Here is a 26,070-nt window from a genome sequence, read left to right as displayed (position 1 = left end):
TGAGTCCCACTAATTGTAGGAGTGAGCTGTAACCTCGCCAGACCAGTACAGTAATTCCAGTGTATTTTGACCTGTGAGATTTTCTAATTCATTATACTTATCTTGGTACTTGGCCTTGTTTTCTGTTGGACTACTCTGCTAGATCGATTATAATTTATGCGGTGGAATAGATGCCTTCTTTTAAATTACCCATTTTAGTTCTATTACATTAACACAGATGACCAAACTAACAGTAACTTAACCATTGAGTGAGTTGGACCTGTATGGTTCACAGCCATCTCCGTGCTCCCCTTTGTGTATTAACACAATTGTTGACATGCTTAACACTCTGGTTCGGTCGACAGCTCTTCCTGATCTACTGGTTATATACAGACTCGGATCTTAAGGTTGGATTAGCAGGAGCCAGTTTATGACCCCTTAAGCTTTACATGTCTTGTGTCCTAATGTTCATTTATACATTGTCCTACATGCAGTTACATTCAAATAGATGTTTCTTGTGTGTCAGTTGTCCTGGAGAGCCAAAAGTAGCTCCTGGTAGCTGTTGGTGACAAGCTAACCAGGCTCTTCTTGGCTACACACAAGCGCTTAATAGCTCCCAGCTCCCCTCAATTTCAATTCCTGCAGATTAAGAAGATGCTCCATTCTTCTCCCAGGGATCTCCAAAGTTATGATGGACCTTTTAAGCCTGCTTTTCCAAGATCCAGTGCCTGACTTCTGCCTGTTCTAAAGGGGATGCTCTCTCTGGAGTTTTATTGGCCTAATAGATCGGACAGTTTTTTTTTTTGAGCATATGTTGATCGCTCCAGAAATTCCAATGCATTTTATTTACGGTTTTCCCAGTTGCACATGCAAACTCACGGGCGCTCCTCAAGCTAACAGCAACATGTCAAACCGATGTGCTCCACCTCTTCTCATGACGGTGGTGCATAGAGTAGCCAAACTTACCCTTTCATCGCGTTATCGAATGCAGATCCAGGAAGATCAACACACAACCAGCATAAATTGACCTCTTTTCACCAAAAGAAAACAATTTCTTTTTTTTTTTTTGGATCACTTTATTTTTAACTTCAGAATGAAACCTACAAAATAACAGTAACATCAACATATCCATTACATCATGGATTTGCACTCAGATTGTGAAATACATAAATTTGCTAAATCAATCATTAGTCTTGACATTAATAAACTACTACAAACCTCTATTTCACAACCACAATTTAAACATCTGACTGTAGTAGACAATACATCAACAAACACAACACCATATAACAATCACGATAATCCCCCCCCAACTACTGTATACAGAAAACAATATATGTGGTTAATGAGCTTCAGCTGCATAATTAATTAAAAGAATCCCAAATTCGAAAATAATGCCCCCCTCCTTGTTTTGTAGCATTACTTTCTCGTAGTTAGATGAGGTGCGGACATCTAACAGCCACTCATCTACATTTGGCTTTTTCCTTGATTTCCAAACTTTTTATAGATTGTATCCAAGGAATCGTGGAAAACATTTGCAGTTGTTTACTACAAGGCATATAGTTACAATGTTTCGGTAGACTCTCATTCCATCAAATCTATTAATCGCTGTACTTGGATTGTGAAATCAAAGTTCTTTGTGGTAAAATTTAATGCAATTGTGTTCTATTTTCGATTCATTATCGAAGACATGGCGTTCAGTTTGTGAGAAGTCTCCTTTCACGTCAAAATGCAACACTTTGCCATCCGCAAGTTTTCATACCAATAAAGGCTGGCATGTAGCTCTGGATAACTGGCAGCCAAAATGGTCAAACTGGTGTCTCACGATTGTCCCAGAATATGGCTATTACAATTCCCTTACTGATGGTTACTCTCCAGATTTGGTTAAAGAAAACGTCCACAGGAACATTGTAGCCATGGAACGCGCACATCCTAATCACCAAACTGTACATTTGGGAAGGCAAAAATATATTTCAGTACCCAATTTGAACACAAAGTTGGACAATAAATCCAACATGTTAAATCTACATTTACGATGTCTAGTCTTTGCGTCAACTTGAATCAGTGCGGCACATCGTTAATCATGAAGCATGAAATGGCATCCATATTAAGGTTCCTTACATTTGCTGGTTTTCATAGACTTGTAAGGTTGAAGCACCTTCTGGTTTGGCTCTTATGAATAGAAACTTCATTTTCATACGTTATATTTCATTATAGTAAATCACATTTCTTTGTGGTTACTCGGCACATTGTGTCCTTAAAATTGTTAGTACGAGGGATTCGGGGACAAATAACGGAGACCCTGTATGTTACATTGCCAAAGGAAAGATTTTCTGGAAAAAAATGCCACAAAAATGAAAAATATCTCCCAGTTTCTACTCCACGAGAACGGGGGGGGGGGTCTTGCTTCGTGTCCCTCTTCCAAGACCATGAAGTTGCCGTCTGAGGAGGAGCACACCAGAAACGGGTGTCCATGTTCTTTTGGTGATTTATACTGTGCACCACTTCCATTTTAATGGTCTCCAGGTTCCCTGTCCCACCCTGCTCTGGGCCACTTTAGCAGCCTAGAGCGGGACACCACACAGTGCTGTTCGGGCTGCCCCGAGGCAGGGGTCCTGCAGGCATCAGCTGCTTGCTTGACTGCTTATTGTGGCATGTTAAGGTTTGTCATAGATGCCCAGAAGGAAGGCCATCGTGCAGGGAGGGAGGCAGGCCCTGGGGAGGGGGTTGTTTGTACTGTGTGACATGCTTGGTTTTAAACCAAGCCTAGTTGTTGCTTGACTGTAGTGCAGTTTGTGGCTGTCAGTTCAGCACTTTCTTGCTGGGTCTTGATGGCTTCTGTGTTGCTGTGTGTTCATGCTCTGCCTGCAGAAGGACACTGACAGCAGTGTGGCCTTATGCTCCTGCTCTACACACCACATGCACAATGATTGGCAGAGCGTGAGCACACAGCTCCATGTCCCACTTCTGTCCAAATGTGAAGGTAATGAGACAAGTCACAATATGTGGGGGCAGGAACAATTGTATGTGTTATTTAATTTTCCAAGATGCATTTGGTTAGAGAAGTCTTATGACTTATTTTGTGGCATGACCCCAATCTTGAAACACTGGATACTCCCCCGATTACAGTTTGTAATATGCCACCTGCACCCAGGTGACGAGTATGCATGTTTCTGTTCTTGCACCCTCTATGGAAAAAACAAAACCAGCATCGAACACATGTTCTTACACCTAGGCACCAATAGGTGCCAACTGCGGTTTCTGCTCTGGCTGTTTGGTTATGGGTTGTAGGGTCCCATGAGTGGGTTTCGCAGTCTTGGTGATAGGTTTGAAGGATGCAAGGTATAGGGCTGGTGCTTGGTTTGTTGGGAGGCTAGATGTGAGCTCAGCAGTTTGTGCTCTGGGTCTTGGTAGTGTTGGCTTTTTTTTTTTTACTTTTTGCATTTACACGACTTACTGGGACTCACTAATATAATTACATTACTGTTGCAAGAGCTTTTACAACCAGGTGCCAGTATTAATTCAATGTAAATTCAAGCACCCCATCGCAACAAAACCTAACCAAATCACTTCTGGCCACAGTCAACCCACCTTTGCACCTCATCTAGTACTGTTACTGAACACACTAAACCTGCATTGCAACCTTAGACCTAATACAACTTGGACTAATGCAGAATTCGGTCCATCACTTATTCACCCTTGTGACCCCCGCCCTTCCCTCTAAATTAGTATCTGTGCTGGATAAAATCGCAGTCATTATATAAATCCTCTCTTCACGTCTCCCTCGACTATGGGCTTCAAAAGGCCGTTCAACTACACAGCACTTCTTACGTACAGCAGCATATTCGAGCATGCAATACATTATATAAGTTGGAAAAAAAACAATACTACAGGGAAATGGACAGACAGCGGGTGTGGGCTACTTGTTTAGGTTGGAGAATGGTCTATGGAGCTACAGACTTGGCCAAAAATGTTGATAGATCACCAGACCAATGTATACAGATGGATGGGTAGATGGATAAAGATGCAGACAGATTTACTCGGATCGAACGATCTATAGAGATGCATACATGGAATGTAGATTGCTAGTTCGATCAAAGTATACATTACTAAAAAACATATATTACATTTGCGGGATGAGATGGATGGAGCAATTCAAGGACAGTGATGCATCTGTACATTGATATAGAAAGATTCCATAAAGTATAGAGATATGGATAGACAAATATATAGTCGGGGGTTCTCGAATTAATGTATAATAAAAATATCTCGATAGTTACATTAGTGAAAGCATAATTAGAGCAAACCGTTAAATAGCTTCCCATCACCTCACCATGTGATACCACATTTTATTCACAACCCACCCTGGAATATGTTGTTGTTAATGAAGAAACAAAACTTTAATATACTGCCATTGGTCTGCACCACTGAGAACAGGTTACAAGACACCTTGCATCTGGTTGGAAAGGTGACATTCACACAGTACCTGTTAAATTACCTCCGTGGCCTCTGTGGTAGATACTTTGAAGGCTGGCCTCCTCGTCAGAGCTCAGGGATTTACAGTCTGAATGGTCCTCCCAGTATTGACACTCAGTCCAGTGGGTCTAGGCAGTATTGTCACCAGTACAGATACCGAGCCAGCCTCCCCTTACTATCCTGGGCTGTTTGGCTGACCGGCCTGCAATTACCTCATGCAGTTCTGGTTTTCTCAATTAACATATGACTTGTAAATTGAGCCGCCTCCCCACTGTGCAAATCCCTATCATTTTGATCACGTTTGAAATTCAAAAAGTTCCCGAATCCAGCCTGCTCCAAGGGATTTTGCTCTGTGAATTTGTTGTGCTATTTTTGTTCTTTCCCTCCTTTCACTTAATCCTAGAGCAATGTCTTGGACCAAGTTTACATCCAATGTTTTGTTACCCTCACCATTCCTGTTGAAGTCCATTATACAGTGCGTGTCTGGCACTGAGTCCATGTTGTTCCCCCATGTGGCCACCCCCACCGTGAATTTGCTTTATTCCTGTAGTTGATAGGTGTGTCCCCCTATCTGGTGCTGTATCTACCCAACCAATACCCCAACCCCCTCCTTCACTCTATGTTGCAATACTGCTTCCCCTTAATTTTTTTTTTTTTTTTTTTTTACACACCCATGCCCTTGTTACCCTGGTCATGTCCCTCTCTTCCTTGTACCTGTTCAAGTATTCCCCAAACATCAATATTTTTGTGCAGTCAGGCAAACACTCCCCTGATGCTTCATAATTCTCCAAGTCTGGTGGTGGTTCTGACTCACACTTTCACACTGAACTGTTACTCACCCAACACCTCCTTGACCTGTATTTTTTTTGAATTGCCATTGCATACCCTGTCTTGTGCTGGTGGCATTTACACACTGGATGATCAGATGACTGATGCAGGTAATGAGGATTGCGACGAGCAGAGGGACAGTTATCTTAAAGGGATGGTCTAGTAAACATTTTTATTTAAAAAATAGATAGGCCACATAAAAAAATACTACCACCCTCCATTTTAAAACTTCCTATGTAAAATTTTGAGCTATTCAAGCTCAAAATTCGAAAAAGCAAGCACAGGGGCGCAGCCATTTTGTGAAATGGAGGCCCTCCTGTGCTGGCTTTTGCTTTTGCGGCACTAATGAAGGAAAAGCCAGCCAGCTGTAGTAAACAGTCTACCGCTGGGTGGCTTTCCCTTCATTAGTGCCGGGACTCGGAGGACGCGGACCGGAGACCAGAGCAGGAAAGCTGCAGCTGAATCTCGGTACGTGCTATTCATTTTTTTACAAAAAATAAGCACTAGCTGCGGTTTTTTTCCTCCGAGCCGCAGGAGCCTGAGAAACTTGGAAAGAAAAACCACAGCGTTTTCCAACACAATAACGTTGTATATATGTTTGTGGTCGCTTCAAAAGCGACCGCAAACATAAATACGTTTTTAAAGCTGCATTTTTTTTTCTAGGTTTTCCGGGCTCCTCCAGCCCGGAAAACTTAGAAAAAAAACCGCAGCTAGTGCTTATTTTTTGTAAAAAAAAAATAAATAGCACTTACCGAGATTCAGCTGCAGCTTTCCTGCTCTGGTCTCCGGTCCGCGTCCTCAGAGTCCCGGCACTAATGAAGGGAAAGCCACCCAGCGGTAGACTTTGTTTACTACAGTTGGCTGGCTTTTCCTTCATTAGTGCCGCAGAAGCCAGCACAGGAGGGCCTCCATTTCACAAAATGGCTGCGCCCCTGTGCTTGCTTTTTCGAATTTTGAGCTTGAATAGCTCAAAATTTTATATAGGAAGTTTTAAAACGGAGGGTGCTAGTGGCCTATCTATTTTTTAAATAACATTTTTTACTAGACCATCCCTTTAAACATAGCCACAAACCAGTTTAGTACCCAGGCAAACAGTGACTCCAACCTGGATGCTGGTGAAATGTCTCTTCTTTCATGCAGTTTTTCCCTCTACCGCCTCTGTGCTAGTTTCATTTGTAGCGTCTTTGGCAGGAATTGCGGTACAGCGCATGCAGAGCTGCCTATCCTATGACGCACCCCTCCCTCCATTGTCGGATCGAGAACAAAACTGTTATTGTGAGTCGCCAACCGTAGTGCCTTTAGTTCTTCACGCACTGCGTCTTTTCAGTTACATTTGCTAGTTGGAACATGTTTGGAGCGCGTGATGGGATGGAATGTTCTGTAAGCTCTTGGCCGATCTGTTTACAACTGGACCTTCTCTTCCTCATTAACTTAGGTTTATTAGTTTATCTGCTGCCATTTTCTCCTTAGCCGTGGACCACCAATGTCTGGTTGTGAGTAGTCTGTCACAAATTCCCTTGCAATCTGGTGGTAATTGGCTGTATTCTCTTGTTCCGCACGCCTGCCAAGTGTCCATTACTACAGCGTTCCCCTTCAGCCGTGAGTGATGTCCATCGTCCTCCTGCAGCCAGTATTCATCTCCAGCCTTATTGTTCCGTTGCCCCTAAAACTGAATATTGTCAGTGGATTTGTTTGCTGGATGGGTTTTTCGTTTATCCATGTTCAAGCTTGCCCCGGTATGGGGTGCTGTTCTGCGCTGAGCAAGATGGCTGCTTAACTTGTGAGCTCCTGTGCTGGAAACATCCTCAACCTGGAAATCTCCCGCAAACCGCTAGTGCCGTGCATCTGGTCACCGAATATAGTTGGCTGAAGACATCTGGAGCATATTGTCTTAATCCCAGCCCGAATCGGACCCAGGATCCTGTGTAACGGTCCGCAGGCCTGGCGAGCGAGCCACTGCGCGCCAATTGTTCTCCTCACCTTCAGCCCTCTCGTTAAGCTGGAGGAGAGGGCCGACCGGACTGTTGGTGGGCCGAACACAGGCTGGCGGTCGCCCCTAGCTGACGTCAAGGGGTCTGTGGCTGCGGGGATCTCCCCCCATCACACCTCGTCCTGGGGGTGCTGTGGCTGCTGGAGTGGGCGGATCTGTGCTCCCCCTTTGTGGCCAGCTGCTGCTGCTTGCAGGCACTGGTGATCGTGGTCACCCTGTGCGGCGGAGGCGGTGGCCGCTCTTGGGCGGACTTGTTACCTCAAGGGGGTGCTGGGGCGTCCCGGTGGCCCACTTCTGGCCGGTCCTCAGCCTGCTACCGCTGGAGGGCTGTGTCTGCCCTGGATGCTGTGGCTGCTGACTCTTCCTTTCCCCGTCGACTCCGCGCCAGGGCGTCTGGGCCGGCCCGGTCCCCTGTGCTACTAAGCAGACCTTGCTGAGAGCTGGTGACTTCGGGAGGGGTGGCAGCTGAGGCGCTTCACAGTGGGGCGCTCGGGAGGTCTCGCTCCGCTCACCCTGCCCTCAGGTTGGTGATTCCGCTTGCTGGACTCCTGTGGGGTACATGTGGGAACCGCAGCCCCTTTTTTTGACAGTCCACGGTGGGGACACGGGCGGTGTCCTTGGAGCCTCACGCTCCATAGTCCTTCTCAATTGATCACATGCTCCAGAATTGTGCCTGCCGGGTGTGGAGGGCCACACCAGCTCCGGCTATTAACTGCAGTTCTACCCATTCCTCCGGTGGTAAATACACTCAATTGATTTACCCTGTTGACCATCCCAAGCAGGGATGGTGGTACTCGTAAACCCCTCTGCCCTCCCTGCCAGTCAGGGCGCGCTTTGGTGACGGCGCCCTGGAGCTCATCACAGGGAACCGTGCATACAATCCTCCCCCCGGGGACCTTGTTTGTATTATCTCTATAGCGCAACTGGGCCCTGCTGTTCCCATTTCCAGGCCCTGCTGGCTTGCCCTGGTCAAGTTTATCACCCCTAACCCAGGGCCTCTACGCACCTCCACAGCTCCCATATCATCTGAGGTCCCTGTTCATCCTTGGTGCTGGCTGTCTAGTGCTCCGGACCTTCTGGGGATGCTGAGGGAACAGGTTATTACAGGTGCATCCCATCCAATTCTCCCTCCTATGGGCAACCTTGGGCTAACTCTCGGCCATTGTCTGCGGCCCTCCCCTATCTGCTTACTTGCATTCCTCATATACCGCTCCCCTGCGCCCGCAGCTCCGTTCCTAATCCCCACCATGACTAAGGGCGCAGGAGCGAAAAAAGCTCCAACATGTTCGCCAAGACATTGGCTGGCCGTGCCGAGGGGAGTTCGAATACGGCCCCTGCCACCTCGTCTCCATCGGACCCCATAGACCTACAGAAAATGATTAAATGCGGGAGGGGTTCACCACTTTGCACTCCAGTTCGATGATCTGAATGGCTCAATGTCCTCGATCAAGGCACATATTGAAAAAACTGAAAGCCAAGTAGCTGAAATCGAAACAAGAGGACACTCTGTGCGCTCTTCGAGCAGAGGTCTCCTCGCTGTCCAAGCGGGTGCATGACATAGCAAAAAAGAATGAGGACCTAGAATCCCATTCCAGACATAACCACCTCTGCATTATTGAGGGTCCCTGCGGATAATATCAAAGAACCAATGTAGGACTATCTGGAGCGTGCTTGACTTGGACTACTGGATTCCCCTAAACTGTCACCCCAGTTAGCTATAGAGAGAGCTCATCAAGCTTTAAGAGCAAAGCCCAGACCTTGTGCGCCCCCGTGCCCTATTATAGCTAGGGTGCTGAATTTCCGGGATCTGGATGCCCTTCTAGGAGCGGCGAGGGTCAAAGAACTGTTTCTAGGGTCTTTCAGGATTCATCTATACCACGATTTGTCAACCGTAGTGCAGCAGGAACGCAAAATCTTCCTTGCAGTTAAGAGGCAACGTGACCTGCAAGTTTAACGCTCTATGCAGTACCCAGCCAAGTTGCGTGTTGAACACTCTAACCAGGTCTTTTTCACGATGCCTGAGGAGGCCTCCAAGTTCATAGATGAATATTTCCATGGCTAACTTTGCTTCGCTAGTCGGTTTCCCTACGGTCCTGTTTAGTTATGGTACAGAAGGGGCCTTGTACCCCATCCTAAAAGTGTGGGACCTCTAGCCAATAACCTGTTCTTCTCCAGCATGGGGTCTGGCGTGGATTCACATGCTCATGAATATTCCCCGTTGTCAGGCTGGGAATCCTCGGAAAAGAAAAAAGCAGTATCAGTTTCATTTCTGATCTGTCTTTCGTAGTAGTAACCAATCACTGATCTCTGCATCATACTGACCACAGCCAATGACTGCCCTCTACCTAAGCCCCGCCTCTGGCAGCCATCTTCAGATTTTTACTGCACTTTCAAGTGTTGGGATCCTCGTGCTATTGCTCTGGAGCGTTAGTGCTATTTTTTTCAAGTTTTTTTTCTCAAAAACTTCGATTTTTCGGTCAAAAGAGCCTCAAGCTCCACCGTTTCTTCCGATCAACGCGGACCCGTGTCTGATTCGTCTACGCCCCTCAAGGGTGAAGATTTCGTCGAGCCATGCTTTTGGAGGACTCCAGAAGTTTCTCAGGCCCATCTCGGACATTGCCCAGGAGAAGGGCAGCTCGACGGCCGGAAAGCTGTTCAGGGTCTGCCCTGGATGCCAGCTTCAGAATGTCTTTAAGGAGGACGAACACTCCTTTTGTCTATACTGCCTACATGAGGACAAGACGCACGTGGAGAAGGACTGCGTTTTGCGGCAATATGTCGGAGCGGACCATGAAGGACCGCCATCAACGTCTCGCCAACTGGCTGGAAGGGAAGAGCCCGTCAGGCGAGAAGAAATCCGAGCGGTCTTCTAAGACCTTTGAGGACGCCTCGGCGACGGGGGTCCAACACAAGGCCAAGCACCGCGAGTCCGCTGGCACCGGGGGCGCCGAACGGTCGGGCTCTACGGGCGCCAGGCAGGGCGCATCCTCCCCAGCACCATCAACCATGAGCCAACGCTCTGGTTCGGGTAAGAGGAAGGCCGAGCACCCGGCGAAGCTCCTGGAGAGGCCCCGGTCGAGCTCGAAGGCCCCATCGGAGGGAGAGCAAGGCAGTGACCCTCCTCCCCCCCCCCCCCCCCCCCCCCCCAAAGGAGAAGGCAGTGAGCGCACCTAAGGTGGTGAAAGCCTTAATCCATCCGGCCAAGGCCTCTATTGAGACAGTCGCGGCGGCCCTGGCTCAGCCTGTGGAGGCTACACCAGTGGTGGCGACCTCGGGGCTCAGTCTCCCTGCCACCGCGCAGGGAGTCCTCTTTTATGCCCATCGACAGGACCCCCGTGAAACCTTCGCCGGAGAAGAAAAGGGGGGGAGGGCAGGAGGTCGTCGTGGATTCGGCCTCAACCTCTGAGGAAGAGCTGATCGAAGTCTTAAGCCACAGCGTTGGCGAGGAAGAAGGCCAGCCCGTCGGGAGGGACCCCGATGTAGGAGACGACGATAACGTTGAGGGTGCCGACGGGGCCCCTGACTGCCAGTCGGACTCCCCTCACCCAGTGCCGCAAGACAACTCGGCGGCCATTTTGTTGGCTATACAGTCCTTATGCTCGGAGATAAGAACGAGACTGCCGTTACCACCAGCGGAGGAACCGCTCCCGACAGGGGACCCTGAGCCAAGCCCTTCTGGGAGCCCTCCCCCTAAGAGAAGGATTCATCCTCCACCTTCTTTTCATCAATTGCGCCCTGTTCAGCCCTCCTCCCCGTCCACGACTCGTGGGGATGATACGGGGACTGACACGGCCGCGACGGGTACGCGGTGAGGTTTACGATGAGGATCTGCCGTCGTCACCTCCCACCCGGGCTTCCCCGCCCGACGAGATTGGATCGTTTCACTCCATGATCGCCAGGGCATCCGAGCTTTTCCAGCTCTGCCCGGAAGAGAAGGAAGGTTTCCTTTATCAACGGCGCAAGGCCAAGAGGAACACGGTCCTCTCCGTGCCTCTACTGGACGATATTTGGGATGAGGGCCTCGCCCTCCTCAAGAACCCATCCACGACGCCGGCTAGAAGGGATCGGTACGAGAAGAAGTACCGGGTCCCGGACGCGGTCGTTTCCGCGGCGGCCAGGAAGAAAGCGGGGGGGGCGGCCTCTACGTCGACCTCCGCGCCGGACGGCGAGGGAAAGAAATTGGATACGATGGGACGCAGGGTCATCTCGTCTGCAGCGACGACGATTAAGGCGGCCAACGCCCTGGCTATCGTAGCCCGCTACGACCGGGAGCTGTGGTACAAACTGGCCCCCCTACTGGACTTCCTACTGGACGACAAGAGGGCGGATGCCCTAGAGATCTTGCAGGAAGGAGAGGTGGCGTCGGACCACGCCATTACGATTGCGACGGACATCGCTGACACTGGATTTCGCCAGTTGGGCAATGGCGTGTGCCTTTGGCGGCGTGGATGGCTCAAGGCTACTGACTTCCGTCAAGACGTGCAGACCAGAGTCTTGGACATGCCGTTCGATGGAAACAATCTGCTTGGGAAAACGGTGGACGATTCCCTTGAAGTCATCAAGGCAGACACGGAGACGGCCCGGGCTCTTGGGGTTCTCCAGCAACCGCGGCCGCCCTTTCGGAGCGGCGGAGGCAAACGGGGTGCCTCCAAAGGTTCCGGCGGCGGATTTTCCACCTACCGTCAAGCGGCCCGTTCGTCATCGCAGGAAGCTTACAGGGGACGAGGCAAGTCAGGCGGACCCCGCCGTCGTCTCCAAGGAGGTCAAGGCGGCAAAGCCTCGTCGAAGCAGGACTGAACCGGCCATGGGGTCGGGCCCCCACCGAAGCACCCCGGTGGGGGGGCCAGCTGGCGAGCTTCGTCAGCGTGTGGGAGTCCATCTCCACTGACCGTTGGGTGCTGGACGCCCTAGCCCAGGGTCACGCGCTAGAGTTTCAAAAAAGGTGCCTGTGCGTCCCCCCGTGGCCAGGAAAGAACATCACGTCCCTCAACTTCTCTTGGAGGTAAAGGCGATGCTCAGGAAGGGCGCCATCGAGCTCTTCCCAAAGAGGCTTCGGGGCTCCGGAGTTTACTCAAGATACTTCCTCGTGAAGAAGACGGGAGGATGGCGTCTGATCCTGGACCTACGACGACGGAACAAATTCATCAAGGCACAAATTCATCAAGGCACAGAAGTTCCGGATGGTCACCCTCTAACACGTCCTGGGTCAGCTGGAGGAGGGCGATTTCCTGTCGTCGTTGGATTTGGAGGATGCCTACTTCCATATTCCCATCCTAAAGGGACACCAAAAGTTTCTCAGGTTCGTGGTCCAGGGGCGGCACTATTAGTTCAGAGCCCTTCCCTTCGGACTAAGGTCGGCACCCAGGGTGTTCACCAAGTGCCTCGCACCGGTGGCGGCGCAGCTGCGCCGAGAGGGGATCCACGTCTACCCCTACCTGGACGACTGGCTCATCCGAGCCAAGACGAGGGAGCTCGCCGTGGAGCACACGGCAAGGACCGTCCAACTTCTCACGGACCTGGGATTCTCTATAAACTACGCCAAGTCCCACCTCGTGTCCGCGCTAGACGCACTGTTTCTGGGAGCGAAGCTCGACAGTGTCGCTTCTGGCCTCTCCGTCGGAGGAAAGGACGAGGGCCATCTTGGGCAAGGTGCAGCGGATGCTGGTTGCGGACGCGGCCAGAGTGAGGTCCATCAAGTCCCTCCTCGGAATGATGTCTTCTTGCATTTACCTCATCCGCCTGTGCAGGCTCCGGATGCGCCCGTTGCAGGAGTTCCTGGACGCGCGCTGGATCCAAACGACGGGCAGCTTCGAGGAGAGGATCACACTCGACGAGAGTTTCCGACGAGCGATCCAGTGGTGGGGCACCCGCGCGCATCTGACGGCGGGCATGGACTTCCAGACCCCCGGCCACCAGGAGACACTGTCCACGGATGCCTCCCTGGACGGGTGGGGAGCACACACCGAAAATCTGCACGCGAGAGGCCTTTGGCTCCCGACGGAGAAGTCCCTCCATATCAACGTCCTGGAGCTCCGTGCAGTGTTTTGGGCCCTCAGGTCCTTTCTTCCGTCCCTCAAGGGCAAGGTGGTGAGAATCTTCACCACCACCACCACCAACAACACCACCACCATGTTCTACATCAGGAAACAGGGCGGAACCAGGTCCCCAGCCCTGTCCAGGGAGGCGCAGGATCTGTGGCATTGGGCCGTCGCCCAAGGGATGTTTCTGGTGCCGTTTCATCTGGCAGGGATAAAAAACACCATCGCCCACTCACTCAGCAGGGAGCTGCCCTCGTGCCACGAGTGGGAACTACGACAGGATCTAGTGGACCGCCTCTTCCGACAGTGGGGCACACCCCAGATCGATCTGTTCGCGACGAACTCCAAGTGCCAGAGGTTTGCCAGCAGGTTTCCCCAGCCGAGGAGCATGGGCGATGCTTTCTCGTTCCCCTGGGAGGGCCTATTTCTATACGCGTTCCCTCCATTGCCATTTCTGGTCCGACTCGTCAACCAGCTCAAGAGGTCACGGTGCAGGATGATCCTCGTCGCACCTGCGTGGCCGAGGCAGATATGGTTCCCGGACCTTCTGGACTTGTCAGCGTCCCCGTCAATCAAGCTGCCAGTGGACGCGGATCTTCTCTCCAGGGAAGGAGGCGCCATCCTCCATCACAACCCGAAGTCGCTGAACTTGCAGGCCTGGCTCCTGCAGCGAGGTTCTTGCAAAGGCCAGGGCGTCCTCAACTCTTAAATGCTACGGACACAAATGGAAGAGGTTCTTTGTCTGGTGCCACGCACAGAAGATTAACCCTCTACGGATTACGGCTCCCCAAGTACTGCCGTACCTACTGACGCTGGCCAAAGCTGGACTGGCGCATGCGTCCATAAAGTTTCATCTTGCTGCGATCTCCCGATACACCAGAACCACGGGGCGGATGTCTTTGTGGTCTCGTCTGGTGAAAGAGTTCATGAAGGGACTGTTCAGATCGTTCCCGCCGGTGAAGGCTCCGGCCCCGGCGTGGGAGCTCAACGTGTTGCTGACCAAGCTCATGGGACCTCCGTTCTAGCCTCTGCACTCGGCTCCGTTGAAGTTCTTGTCGTGGAAAACAGCGTTTCTTGTGGCCATCACCTCCGCACGACGGGTGGGAGAGATCGAGGCCCTTTCCTGCAAGGCCCCGTACTTGACTTTTCACGACACAAGGGTAGTGCTCAGGACGCACCCCTCCTTCATGCCCAAGGTGCCGTCGGGCTTCCACCTCAACGAACCCTTGGTGTTGCCTGTTTTCTTCCCGTCGCCTTCGTCGCCGGCTGAAAGGACTTTGCACTCTGCACTCGCTGGATGTGGCTAGAGCGCTGGATGTGGCTAGAGCGCTGAAGTTCTACGTGGACCGCACGAAGAGTTTTCGGAAGATGTCACAACTCTTTGTGAACTTTGGACCTGTCAATCAGGGGAAGGCTCTCTCGAAGGCTTCCATTTCCAGATGGCTCTCCGGCTGTATCATGTACTGTCATCGGTTGGCAAACCGACCGCTGCCTGGCGGTCCAAGAGCCCATTCCACCAGAGCGATCGCAGCTACCACGGCGTTCCTATCTGGTGTGCCCTTGCTGGACATCTGCAGGGCTGCTACGTGGAGGTCGACGCATTCCTTCACGAAATTCTACTGCGTCGATCGGGATTCCAGGGAGGAGTCCAAGGTCGGCCAAGCAGTGCTGCGCAACCTGTTCGCCTAAGGTGAGCCTGGTGAGGAGGTAAGAATTGCTTAATGTTGAGTTTGATGTAATGCTTAATGTTGAGCCTTTGCCACCTCCCGTGGTTGTGCATGTGTGTACTGCTATGTATTCTTTATTCATGAGCATGTGAATCCATGCCAGACCCCATGCTGGAGAAGGAACAAGTTACTTACCTGTAACTGTTGTTCTCCAGCATGGGTCTGGCATGGATTCACATGCGAACCCTCCCGCCTACCCCTCTGCGGCTCTTCACTTGGTCATACTGCCACTTCACGTGCTACCAAATCTGAAGATGGCTGCCAGAGGCGGGGCTTAGGTAGAGGGCAGTCATTGGCTGTGGTCAGTATGACGCAGAGATCAGTGATTGGTTACTACTACGAAAGACAGATCAGAAACAAAACTGATACTGGTTTTTTCTTTACCGAGGATTCCCAGCCTGACGACGGGGAATATTCATGAGCATGTGAATCCATGCCAGACCCATGCTGGAGAACAACAGTTACAGGTAAGTAACTTGTTCCTTACACTGCGGGATCAACCATCAAGGCGGCCAACGCACTGGCGATCCTGGCCTGATACGACAGGGAGATGTGGTACATGTTGGGCCTGATTTTTGGCATTCCTCCCCGACAGAGGCGATGGCCCTCTTCCAGTTGGGGAGAGGTGGATTCTGACAATGATGTGGCTCTGGACATCGTGGGCACAGGGTTCCGGCAGATGGGGAACGCTGTCTGCCCCCATCGTCCAGTCTGGCTGAAGGCTACGAATTTCCACCAGGAGGTCCAGGCAAGGGTACTGGCCTTCCCATTCAGAGATAACCTTTTTGGGAAGGTAAAGTCCCTGCAGGCTATCAAGGCGGTTAGGGACTGCCTGTACCCTGGGCACGCTCCAGAACACAAAGGCTTCTCCTCGTACTGCCCGCCCTCCAGGTCCACGGGCCAGGAACCCTTCAGAGGCCGTTCCATGGCCTACAGTGGAGGTGGTCGGCTCTGCTGAAGCAGAACTCAACCAGCCAGGATGTCAGGCCCCACACATGCACCCCGGTTGGATGCCGTCTGACAGGATTTGTCAGCAAGTGGGAGATGTCCACCTATAGGTGCTGGACGCTCTCGCTCACGAACAAAACCTGGAGTTTCAGCACAGATGTCCGTGGATCCCTACGGTGGCCCTGCAGGAGCAGCACATCCCTCAACTTTTGGGTATTGGCCATGCTGCGAAAGGGGGCGATAGAGCTGGTTCCATGATGACTCCCGGGCTCCGAGTCTACTCCAGATACTCTCTAGGCAAAAAGGAAACCGGGGGCTGGCAGCCCATTCTAGACCTGCAGCGTCTCAAGTACCAAGATGGTCGCGTTGCAACACATGCTCAGCCAACTGGAAGGAGGAGACTTCTTGATGTCACTGGACCTGGAGGACGCCTACTTCCACATCTCCATTTACAAGAAGCACTCGCAGTTCCTAAGCTTAGTAGTGCAGGGACGACACTGCCAGTTCAAGGCCCTCCCCTTCAGCCTGAAGTCAGTCCCCAGGGTGTTCATGAAGTGCCTGTCACCGGTGGCAGCCGATTTGCATCTACGGCAGATACACCTGTACCTGGATGACTGGCTCATTCGGGCCAGTTCACGAGAGTTGGCCGTCGGACACACAGACGACCGTACAGCTGCTGACGGATCTGGGACTCTGCATCAATAATCTGAAGTCCTGTTTGACACCTCGCAGAACACTATGTTCCTAGGAGACAGACTCCATACAGTCTCCTGCCTAGCGTCACGAGGGTTGTGGCCATTCTGGGGAAAGCGCAACGGCTGTTTCACTGAAGACCGCCACGGTGTGGACCATCAAATCGCTTCTTGGCATGATGTCTTGCATCTACTTAATCCGGCTCTGCAGGTTACGGAAGCAACCTCTTCAGGAGCTCCTGGATGCTGCTGGATTCAGGTGTCCGGAAGCTTCGTGGACAAGATCCCGCTTGACTAGGTGTGGCGTTCACTCAGTTGCCCGGGGCATGGGGTTTCAAAGCCTCCATACCAGGAAACTGTCGCCACAGATGCTTCCCTGGAAGTCTGGGAGCCCACACCGGACATCTGCAAGCCAGAGGCCTGTGGCAGGCGGAGACATTTCACATCAATATCCTGGAGCTGCAGGCAGTGTTCTGGGCCCTCGAGTCTTTTTACGGGCAACACCACCATGATGATCTACATCAGGAAGCAGGCGGCACTCTATCCCCAGCGCTCTCCAAAGAGGCGCTGGACTTGTGGCACTGGGCTGTCGGACTCCTCGTCTGCTTTCACCTGGCGGGAGTCGGGAACACCATTGCTGACTCATTCAGCAGGGAGTGCGCTCCTGCCACGAGTAGCATCTTCGGCAGGACCAGGTGGACTGCATCTTCATCCGTGGGGTAGACCCTAGATCAATCAGACAGCGGCAAACTCCAAATGTCAGAAGTTTGTCAGCTGATTCACCAAACGTGGAGCATTTGGGGATGCGTTTTCCTTTCTGTGGAAGGCCCATTTCTGTACACGTTCCCGCCTTTGCCTCTCCTGCTGTGAGTCATCAATACACTCATGTGCTGATGCAGGATGATATTCATCGCCCCAGCATGGCCGAGGCAGATTGGTACCCGGACCTTCTAGCATCTCCCTGGATTTTCCACAGAGAAGGAGGCGCAATCCTGCATTCACAACCCAGGATTGCTGGACCTGAGGGCTTAGCTCCTGCAGACCTAAAGTTCGAAGGCTACAAGTTGCAAGCGGACTGCTGAAGGTCCTTGCCTAGGCCAGAGCATCATTGGCTTTGTAGTGCTACAGTCACAAATGGAAGTGTTTCGCCTGGCCCTGCAGATCCTCCCTCGTGTTATCCTTTGTCAAGGCCAGACTGGCGCACGCCTCGATCAAGGTGCATGTGCCGGCTATCTCCCGCTACACCAGTTTTCCAGGACGATCTTCTCTTTGGTCTCACCATCTCATCCTGGAGTTCCTCAAAAGACTGTTTCGATCGTTCCCACCTGTGAAGGCTCCTGCACTAGAAACTCAATGTGGTGGTGACTAGGCTCAGGTGGGAGTTGGGGGTGAGGGGGGGGGGGGGGGATGGACTTCAAGCCTATGCATCGGGCCCCTCTTGTTGAAAACTGCTTTCCTTGTGGCCATCACCCCTCAAGGAGGGTGGGTGAGATCCAGGCCCATCCTTACAAACAGCCATATCGCACTTTCCACGAGTCGAGCGTTGTGCTGCGGATGCACAACCTCTTTCATACCAACGGTGCTGTCTGAATTCACCTTGGTGTTACCCGAGTTTTAGCCTCCGGCTGAAAGGGCCTTTCACTCAGTGGATGTTGCCCGTGCCCTGAAGTTCTACATGGCACGCACAAACGTTTTTTGGAAGACATGAACTTTCGTGAACTTTGGTCCTGTTAACCATGGGAAAGCATTGTCCAAGGGCTTCCATCTCGAGGTGGCTCTCTGCATCACGCACCGTCATCGGTTGGCGAACCGACTGCTGCCGGCCAGCCGTCTGATGGACCACTCCACCATAGCGAATGCTGCAACAACGGCGTTCCTATCTGGCGTGCCTTTGCTGGACATCTGCAGGGCTGTTACTTGGAGGTCCATGCACACCTTCACGAAGTGCTACTGCGTCGGCAAGGATTCCAGAAAGGCGTCCAGAGTCGGCCAAGCAGTGCTACGCAAATTGTTCGCTTAAGGGGAGTCTGTTCCAGAAGTAAGAGTAAATGCTTCTGTTGAGCCTTGTCTCCTCTCGTGGTTGTGTAACTTTGTATTGCTATGTATTTGCTATTCATAAGCATGTGAATCTATGCCAGACCCCATGCTGGAGAAGGAACAAGTTTCTTAACTGTAACTTTTCTCCAGCATGGGTCTGCCATGGATTCACATGTGAACCCTCCCTCCTACTCCCCTGCGCCTCTTCTTGGTCATATTGCCACTTTACGGGCTTACCAAATCTCAAGATGGCTGCCAGAGGTGGGGCTTAGGGAGAGGACTGTCATTGACTGGGCGCAGTATGACCCAGAGGACAGTGATGTGTTTAGAGGAGAAATACAGTTTGTAAGGAAAGTGAGCAGTTTTTCTCCCAGCCTGACGGAATATTCTTGAGCATGTGATTCCACGCCAGACACATGCTGGAGAGCAAGCTACAGTTAAGGGACTTGTTCCTTTCACATTAATGAGGAGATTGAGCTCCCACTTTCTTTACAGATCCCAAGGAAGAGGCAGAAAGGGCTCTTCACTGCCTGTAAGTCAGAATTTTAGTGCTCTTCCATCTGGACAGAACGAAGGGCTTCCGCAAGACAGACGCCTCGTTTTGTCACGTTCAGTGGCTCAAAGCCGGGTCAGCAAGCATCCAAATCTTCCATGGTTAGATGGATGACCGCAGCAATCCAGGAGGCATACAAGGTGCAGCAGAAGGATCTGCCAAGGGGCATGCATGCAGGCTCATGCCATCAGGGCAAGGCAGCGGCGTCGCTTTTTGGCACCATGTGCCATAGCAGGTGATTAGCAGGGTGGTAACGTAGGCCTCCCCTTTGGCCTTTTGCAAACATTACTGCCTAACTACCAGTGCCAGGGATTACTCGGCCTTTGGCCAAGCAGTCCTGCGTAATTGTTTTGCCTAGAATGTCAAGCTCTCATCCCCAGGGTGGTTATCAGTAGTAATCGCCCGTACAGGATGGAGGAAATAAAGGGATGTAGGAGCAATTGAGTGTTACCCGCCATCGGTCCTTCGTCCGGTTCAGGGTCATGGGCTTCAATTTCCAATACAAAGTGCTACCCTTTGGCCTCAATTCAGCCTGAGAGTCTTTACCAGTCTTATGAACGCACTAGCAGCCCTTATCAGGGCCCAAGGTCTCCATGTCTACCCATACCTAGACAGACTCGTCTGGGCGAGTTCTCCAGAGGCGGTCCAGCGTACCTCCTCCGCCCTCATGAACAATCTTCAGCCAACAGTCTAATGTTCCTCGGCCTCATCTGGGATACGAGATCGGAAGGTTTTTCCCTTGGACAAGATTTCAGCCATCAAGGGGGCCACGTGTCACTTTCACAGCAGAGGTGACTTCAGCATGGTGGTACCAGCACCTCCTGGGTATCATGGCGGCACCTTAGAAGAAATTACAGCTGCAATTTGCATCAGGAGCAGGGTTCACAGGCGGAACTCGTCAGAATTCCTCCCTTCCTACACCATGACCTTGTCCTCCCTTCCCACACCATGACCTTGTCTGGTGGCGTACAGACTGCAATCTGAGGATAGGCAGGCCCTTGCGTCAACCAGCACCGCAGGTTACCAACACCATGGATTTGTCCCTGGAGGGATGGGAAGCTACCCTGGACAACCACAGCGTCCAGTTTGGTCCCGGCAGGAACAGAAAGCACATATCAATTGGTTGGAGCTGAAGGCCATCTGGCTGGCTCTCAAGGCCTTCCTATCGCAAAATGATCCTCATTCAGACAGACCACTTCACCAGCATGTATTACCTCAACAAGCAGGGTTGCACCAGGTCCCCTCCCCTCTGCACCCTCGCAGTCAGTATCTGGGAATGGGCCCTGGCGGATGATATTCACCAAACGGCGATCCACCTTCCTGGGTTGTTGAACCTGGAGGCGGACAGACTCGACAGGCTGGGGGAGGACAATTACTAAAGGCAGTTGGAACAACCAAGTCCTTCAGCAGATTTTCAACAGATGGGGTCATCTTCAGGTGGACCTCTTTACCACTTGGCTCAACAGGAAGTGCCCACAGTTCGCATCCTGGCAGGGACAGGGTCTGGGCGATGCGTTACAGATTCAGTGGAACAGCATGAACGCCTATCACTTCCCTCTACCTCCAAAGGTACGCAGGGTGATACGCAAGGTCAGAGTCCCCGCCACTCTGCATCATTCAGATAATTCTGTGGTGGCCGGCGAGGCCATGGTTCTTGGGGATTTTCAGCCTGTCTGACCTACCTTTGATGCACCTTCCGCTGGGCCGAGCGCATCTGTCATAACGGGGGCACAGTCATACACCCTACCCAACAAAAGTTAGTCCTTGCAGTGTGGTTCCTGAACTGGTTACTCTGAAACATCTGCGCCTCTCACAGGCTCTCCTAGACATTCAGGTTGCTAGGAGCGATGCTGCTAGGAGCCAGACTAGGTTTTGCCACTGGGCTGAGTCCAGGAAGTAGATACTCTTGCTCACTGGACGATGTGGAATTTTTCTCCACAGAGTGGAGATAGAGTGCAGATAGACGCATGCCGCACCTCTCTGGCGGCCATCTGAGCCTACCGAAATTCGGCAGAGGTTGTTTTCTCATCCGTCAATCCAGTGGTTGGACATTTGATGGGACTCACTAGGCTCTACCCGCCCATCAAGAAGCCACACCCTGTGTGGGAACTCAAGATGGTGTTGGGCGCCTTGGCGCATAAACCTTTTGAGCCTATGGTGTCCAGATATCGGCTGGTCACCATGAAGACTGCCCTTTTGGTGGGTCTTAAGTCTGCACGTTGTCAGTGAGATCAAGCTCTAGTGGCTTCTGATCCATGCACTACCTTTCACGGGGACAAGGTGGTCCTCAGAACGCATCCTGCATTCCTTCCTAAGGTAGTCTCGGCGTTCCACCTAAATGAGAGAATACTCCCTTCTTTCTTTGCAGACCCCAAGGACAATGCTCAGAGGGTTATGCACTGTTAGAACTTCAGCGCTCTCCTATCTGGACAGGACCAAGAGCTTCTGCAAATCTGAGGCTCTATCACCTTCAGCAGGTCAAGGCCCGGATATCCGTCTTCCAGGGCCTCCATAGCTAGATAGATGGTTGTATACATTAAGCAGGCATATGAGGGGCAGCACAAGCCACTTCCGGCAAACCTGCATGCCCATGCTGTCAGAGCCAAGGCCATAGCAGTCACATTGCAGGCACGTTCCGTGGCAGGTCATTAGCAGGGCGGCCACATGGGCCACTCCCTCAGCCTTTTGGAAGCACTACTGTTTGGATGCCAGCTCCAGGTCTGATGCAGCATTTGGGCAGGCAGTATTAAGGTACTTGTTTTCTTAAGGAGGGTCACCTCTCCACCCTGGGGCTACATTCAGTTTTAATCGCCCCTACAGTATGGAGGAAAGAGGAGGGACGTAAGAGTAATTAGTTGCTCACCGTAGTGACTAACTTACTCCCTTTCCTCCATACGTCCCATGACTCTGCCCGACGGGTCAATTGTTTCCACCAGTCAATGTTTCCACCACAGGCTAGAAAAACATTAGATTTTTGTATGTGGCTACAATGCCTCCGCTCATCGTTTATGTTGGGATGTTGGTGCTTTTATGTATCACATTGTTTAGGCATGATTAAAGGTATGGGTTATGCATTATACATGATGTATGTACTTTTTTAAAAACACTTTTTTTAACTTTTGCTATACATTTCTGTTGGAACGGACACCGTTGGTCTACCTTGCCTATGGCCATTGTATGTATTTAACAGTTTGGGTTGTGTTTAATCCCAGAATGGGGCACCCCAGGACGCACCCTGATGAGACTAAGTCAGGATGACTTCTCTCTGAACTCGATGAGCCTTGAAAGGAGTCACTCAGACGCTGTGCTCTGAAAAGGGTACCCACCAGGAGATTTCTTTCCCTTAGGTGGACTGGAGGAACGCTGTGGAAGACTTCTCCCACCTGAGTTCCCAGACCAAGGTGGGAATCTCACTAGAAGCATGAATTCCACTAATCTGTGCCTAGATACTCGCGTCAAATTGTGAGGCTCTGTCACTGCATATTAATGTCCACAGGAGATGCAGCGCGATGCCCTTGTGCTCCGGCATAGGCAAAAAAAAATTACTGCAGAACCGATGTAAGAAGACAAATTGAGAAACAGGGTGAAAAAAAGCTTTGCAGATGTTTTCGTTCGATCCAGACTGCTCACTGAAGGGCGATGCAGTGGCTAGAGCTTGAAAAGGCGAGTCTAGAGCCATGTGTGCCAGCCCTGCAAAAAATGGAAAAGGACTGTTTTTGTATGCTAACAGTGCTCTGGTCCTGTCCAGAATATCCCACCAATATGGAGGAAAGGGCAGGGAGCATGGGGGATTAAGATTTGTAGAATGCGACTCCTTGTTACTTGGTGGTAGCTCCTAGACACTGGTTAATGTGGTATACCCCAGAGCTGCTTTTTGTGACTGCTCATCCAGTCTGAATTGTTCCCTTTGAGGCCTACATAAATTAACTATTTTTATACATTCTGCCTAACTGTGGTTTCGCCATGTCTGCTTGAATGAACCCTTCACCGCACATCCTCCTAAATCTAAGCCTGCCTGTTTACATTTCCTTCCCACTCCCCCCCCCTCCCTTCCTTCCTTATCTATGTCTTAGCTCTTGCACTATCTGAAATGTCGTCAGGCCGAGTATGATGGCTAATTTCACATCCTTACTGTTCATGGCCTGTAAGGATATCATTTTATTTTCCCTTGTTCCCTCCCGTGCCTTGAAGTGCTTTGAAACATGTGTATAGGCGCTATATAAATAAACTGTCATATCATACTGTTCAGCCCCCACTAGATGAGGTTTGTCCCCGTCATCAGAATAGGGTGGCCCCTCAATCGGTCTACATGGCCGATTCTGAAAATCCAGTCATTTTAATTGTGTGTCTTTATCATCCTGCCTCTTTTGGGTTTACTTCTGTAGCATTTGTGATGTCTTAATTATGCCCAGTGAATTGAGCCTGCAATTTTGTAGAATGTCACGTGCTTGCTTAAGAGCAAGTTGTTCTGTACAAGAGAATGAAAGTGCTTGTGATTAGTGCAACAGCTTGACACGAAGTATGCTTAGGTAACATAATTCTCCTCTTTGTAGAGGGCACCCCGTATGCTGGTGGATTGTTCAGAATGAAGCTCATTTTGGGGAAGGATTTTCCAGCTTCACCACCAAAAGGCTACTTTCTCACAAAGATATTTCACCCAAACGTTGGCTCGAATGGAGAAATCTGTGTCAACGTATTGAAAAAAGATTGGAAAGCCGAGTTGGGCATAAGGCATGTGCTATTGGTAAGTAGCCCTGTACAATTTAGTGAAATGAAGTCTGCTGAATCTGTTAAATTGAGAAGTTCTTGCTGTATCCAGTTTTAGTTTACTTTATATCAGAGTGGTACATATATCCACAGGTTGCTCCTGTATTTATGTTGGGCTCAGTGACTCTGGAAAATCCTGATGGTCTACATGTTCGGCTGTAGGGCACAGCACAAGCCAAAAAGTGGGGATTCGAGTATTTGCTTTTCATTTACCACCAAAACCTTGCTCTTCCCATTTCCTCCCCCCCCCCCCCCCACCCTCCTCTCTTGAAACCCTCGATCGGCACACAAACACTGACCCAAACACACCACTCCTATCCCTCATTACACCCACGGAAGCCAGCAGCGTTTGCAGAGGCACACCGTGACAAATCTTGTTCCAGGGAGACGAGGACTGCAGAGACCAGCCAATTGCGTTTGACCAAGAAAAACAACCTTTAAGACTAACTCCAAGTTTACGGTATGTATACCTTGCACCACATGTGTGGACACGGGCATGGCCATCCTTCTATGCACCCTTGAATACCGCTATGGCTATGCTCTTCCGGTCTAAAGCTCACATAGCCGGCCACACTGAAACCCCTGACGTACCTCAACACCTATGCCATTAGTATACAGTGACAAGCTATGAAAATAGCTGGGCATATATCGAATTTCTCCAGCATGGGGTCTGGCATGGATTCACATGCTCAAGAATATTCCCCGTCAGGCCGGGAATCCTCGGTATAGAAAAAATCGGTATCCGTTTCGTTTTTGATCTGTCTTTCTTAGTAGTAACCAATCACTGGTCTCTGGGTCATACTGCCCCCAGCCAATGACTGCCCTCTCCCTAAGCCCCGCCTCTGGCAGCCATCCTCAGATTTTTACCGCATGTTCAAGTGTAGAGTCCTCGTGCTGTAGCTCTCGACCGCGCTTTCAGGAGATTTTTCTCATTTTTCAGTTAAATGGAGCCTCAAGCTCCACCGTTTCTCCATCCGATCAACGGGGACCCGTTTCGGAGTTTTCTATGCCCCTCAAGGGTGAAGATTTTGTCGAGTTGTGCTTTTGGAGGATTCCAGAGGTTCCGAGGCCTACCCCGGACATGGCCCAGGAGAAAGGAAGCTCGACGCCCGGGAAGCTGTTCAGGACCTGCTCTGGATTCCAGCTTCAGAATGTGTTCAAGGAGGACGAGCATTCGTTATGCCTCTGTCTCCATGAGGACAAGAAGCACGTGGAGAAGGACTGTGCGTTTTGTGGGAACATGTCGGAGCGGACCATGAAGGATCGCCACCGCCGTCTCACCAACTGGCTGAATGCTAAGAGCCCGTCAGGCGAGAAGAAGTCCGAGCAGTCTTCTAAGTCCTGTGAGGGCGCCCCAGCGACGGAGGCCCAACAAAAGGCCAAGCACCGGGAGCGCCGAACGGTCGGGCTCCTTGGCTGCCAGGCAGGGCGCATACTCCCCGGCGCCATCAACCACGAGCCAACGCTCTGGCTCGGGTAAGAGGAAGTCCGAGAACCCGGCGAAGCTTCTGGAGAGGCCCCGGTCAATCTCGAAGATTCCGGCAAAGGGGGAGCAAGGCTCAGACCCCCCCCACCCCAAGGTGAAGGCCCCAGGCATGCAGAAGGTGACGATGGCCTTAATTCACCCTGCTAAGACCTCGATTGAGGATGTTGCAGCGGCCTTGGCTCAGTCTGTGGAGGCGACCTCAGGATCCAGACGTCTCCCTGCCACCGCGGAGGAAGTCGTCTTTCAGGCCCATCGAGAAGACCCCCACGAAGTCCCTGTTGGAAAAGGAGGGGATGGGGCAGGTGGCCATCGTGGATACGGACACAACCTCTGAAGAAGAGCTCATCAAAGTCGTGGAGGAGGCCCAGCCCATCGGGAGGGATCCCGACGAGGGCGATGACGAGAGCGACTGTGTCGCCGACGAGGTTCCTCAAGAGCCCTCGCGCCCGTCGTTTCCGGTGCCACCGGACACGGTGGCCATTTTGTCAGCGATCAGTGCTTATGCTCGGAGATGAGGACAAGGTTGCTCAAACACCCTGCCCCCCCAAC

The 26,070-nt window shown here is 51.4% G+C and overlaps 1 protein-coding gene across 1 annotated transcript in view; it reads left to right on the top strand.

Moving 5' to 3' along the window:
- The window catches only part of UBE2S (ubiquitin conjugating enzyme E2 S), a 111,010-nt gene that overhangs the window by 45,204 nt on the left and 39,736 nt on the right, over window positions 1-26,070 (top strand). The window contains exon 3 of the mRNA XM_069607000.1: window positions 23,822-24,012. Coding sequence (XP_069463101.1) covers window positions 23,822-24,012 — 191 coding nt within the window. The remainder of the gene's footprint in view (window positions 1-23,821; window positions 24,013-26,070) is intronic.

Source organism: Ambystoma mexicanum, chromosome 1p, assembly GCF_040938575.1.
Source record: "Ambystoma mexicanum isolate Mex_15411 chromosome 1p, UKY_AmexF1_1, whole genome shotgun sequence".
Taxonomy (NCBI): Eukaryota; Metazoa; Chordata; class Amphibia; order Caudata; family Ambystomatidae; genus Ambystoma; species Ambystoma mexicanum.
This window is presented reverse-complemented; position numbering and strand designations above follow the sequence as displayed.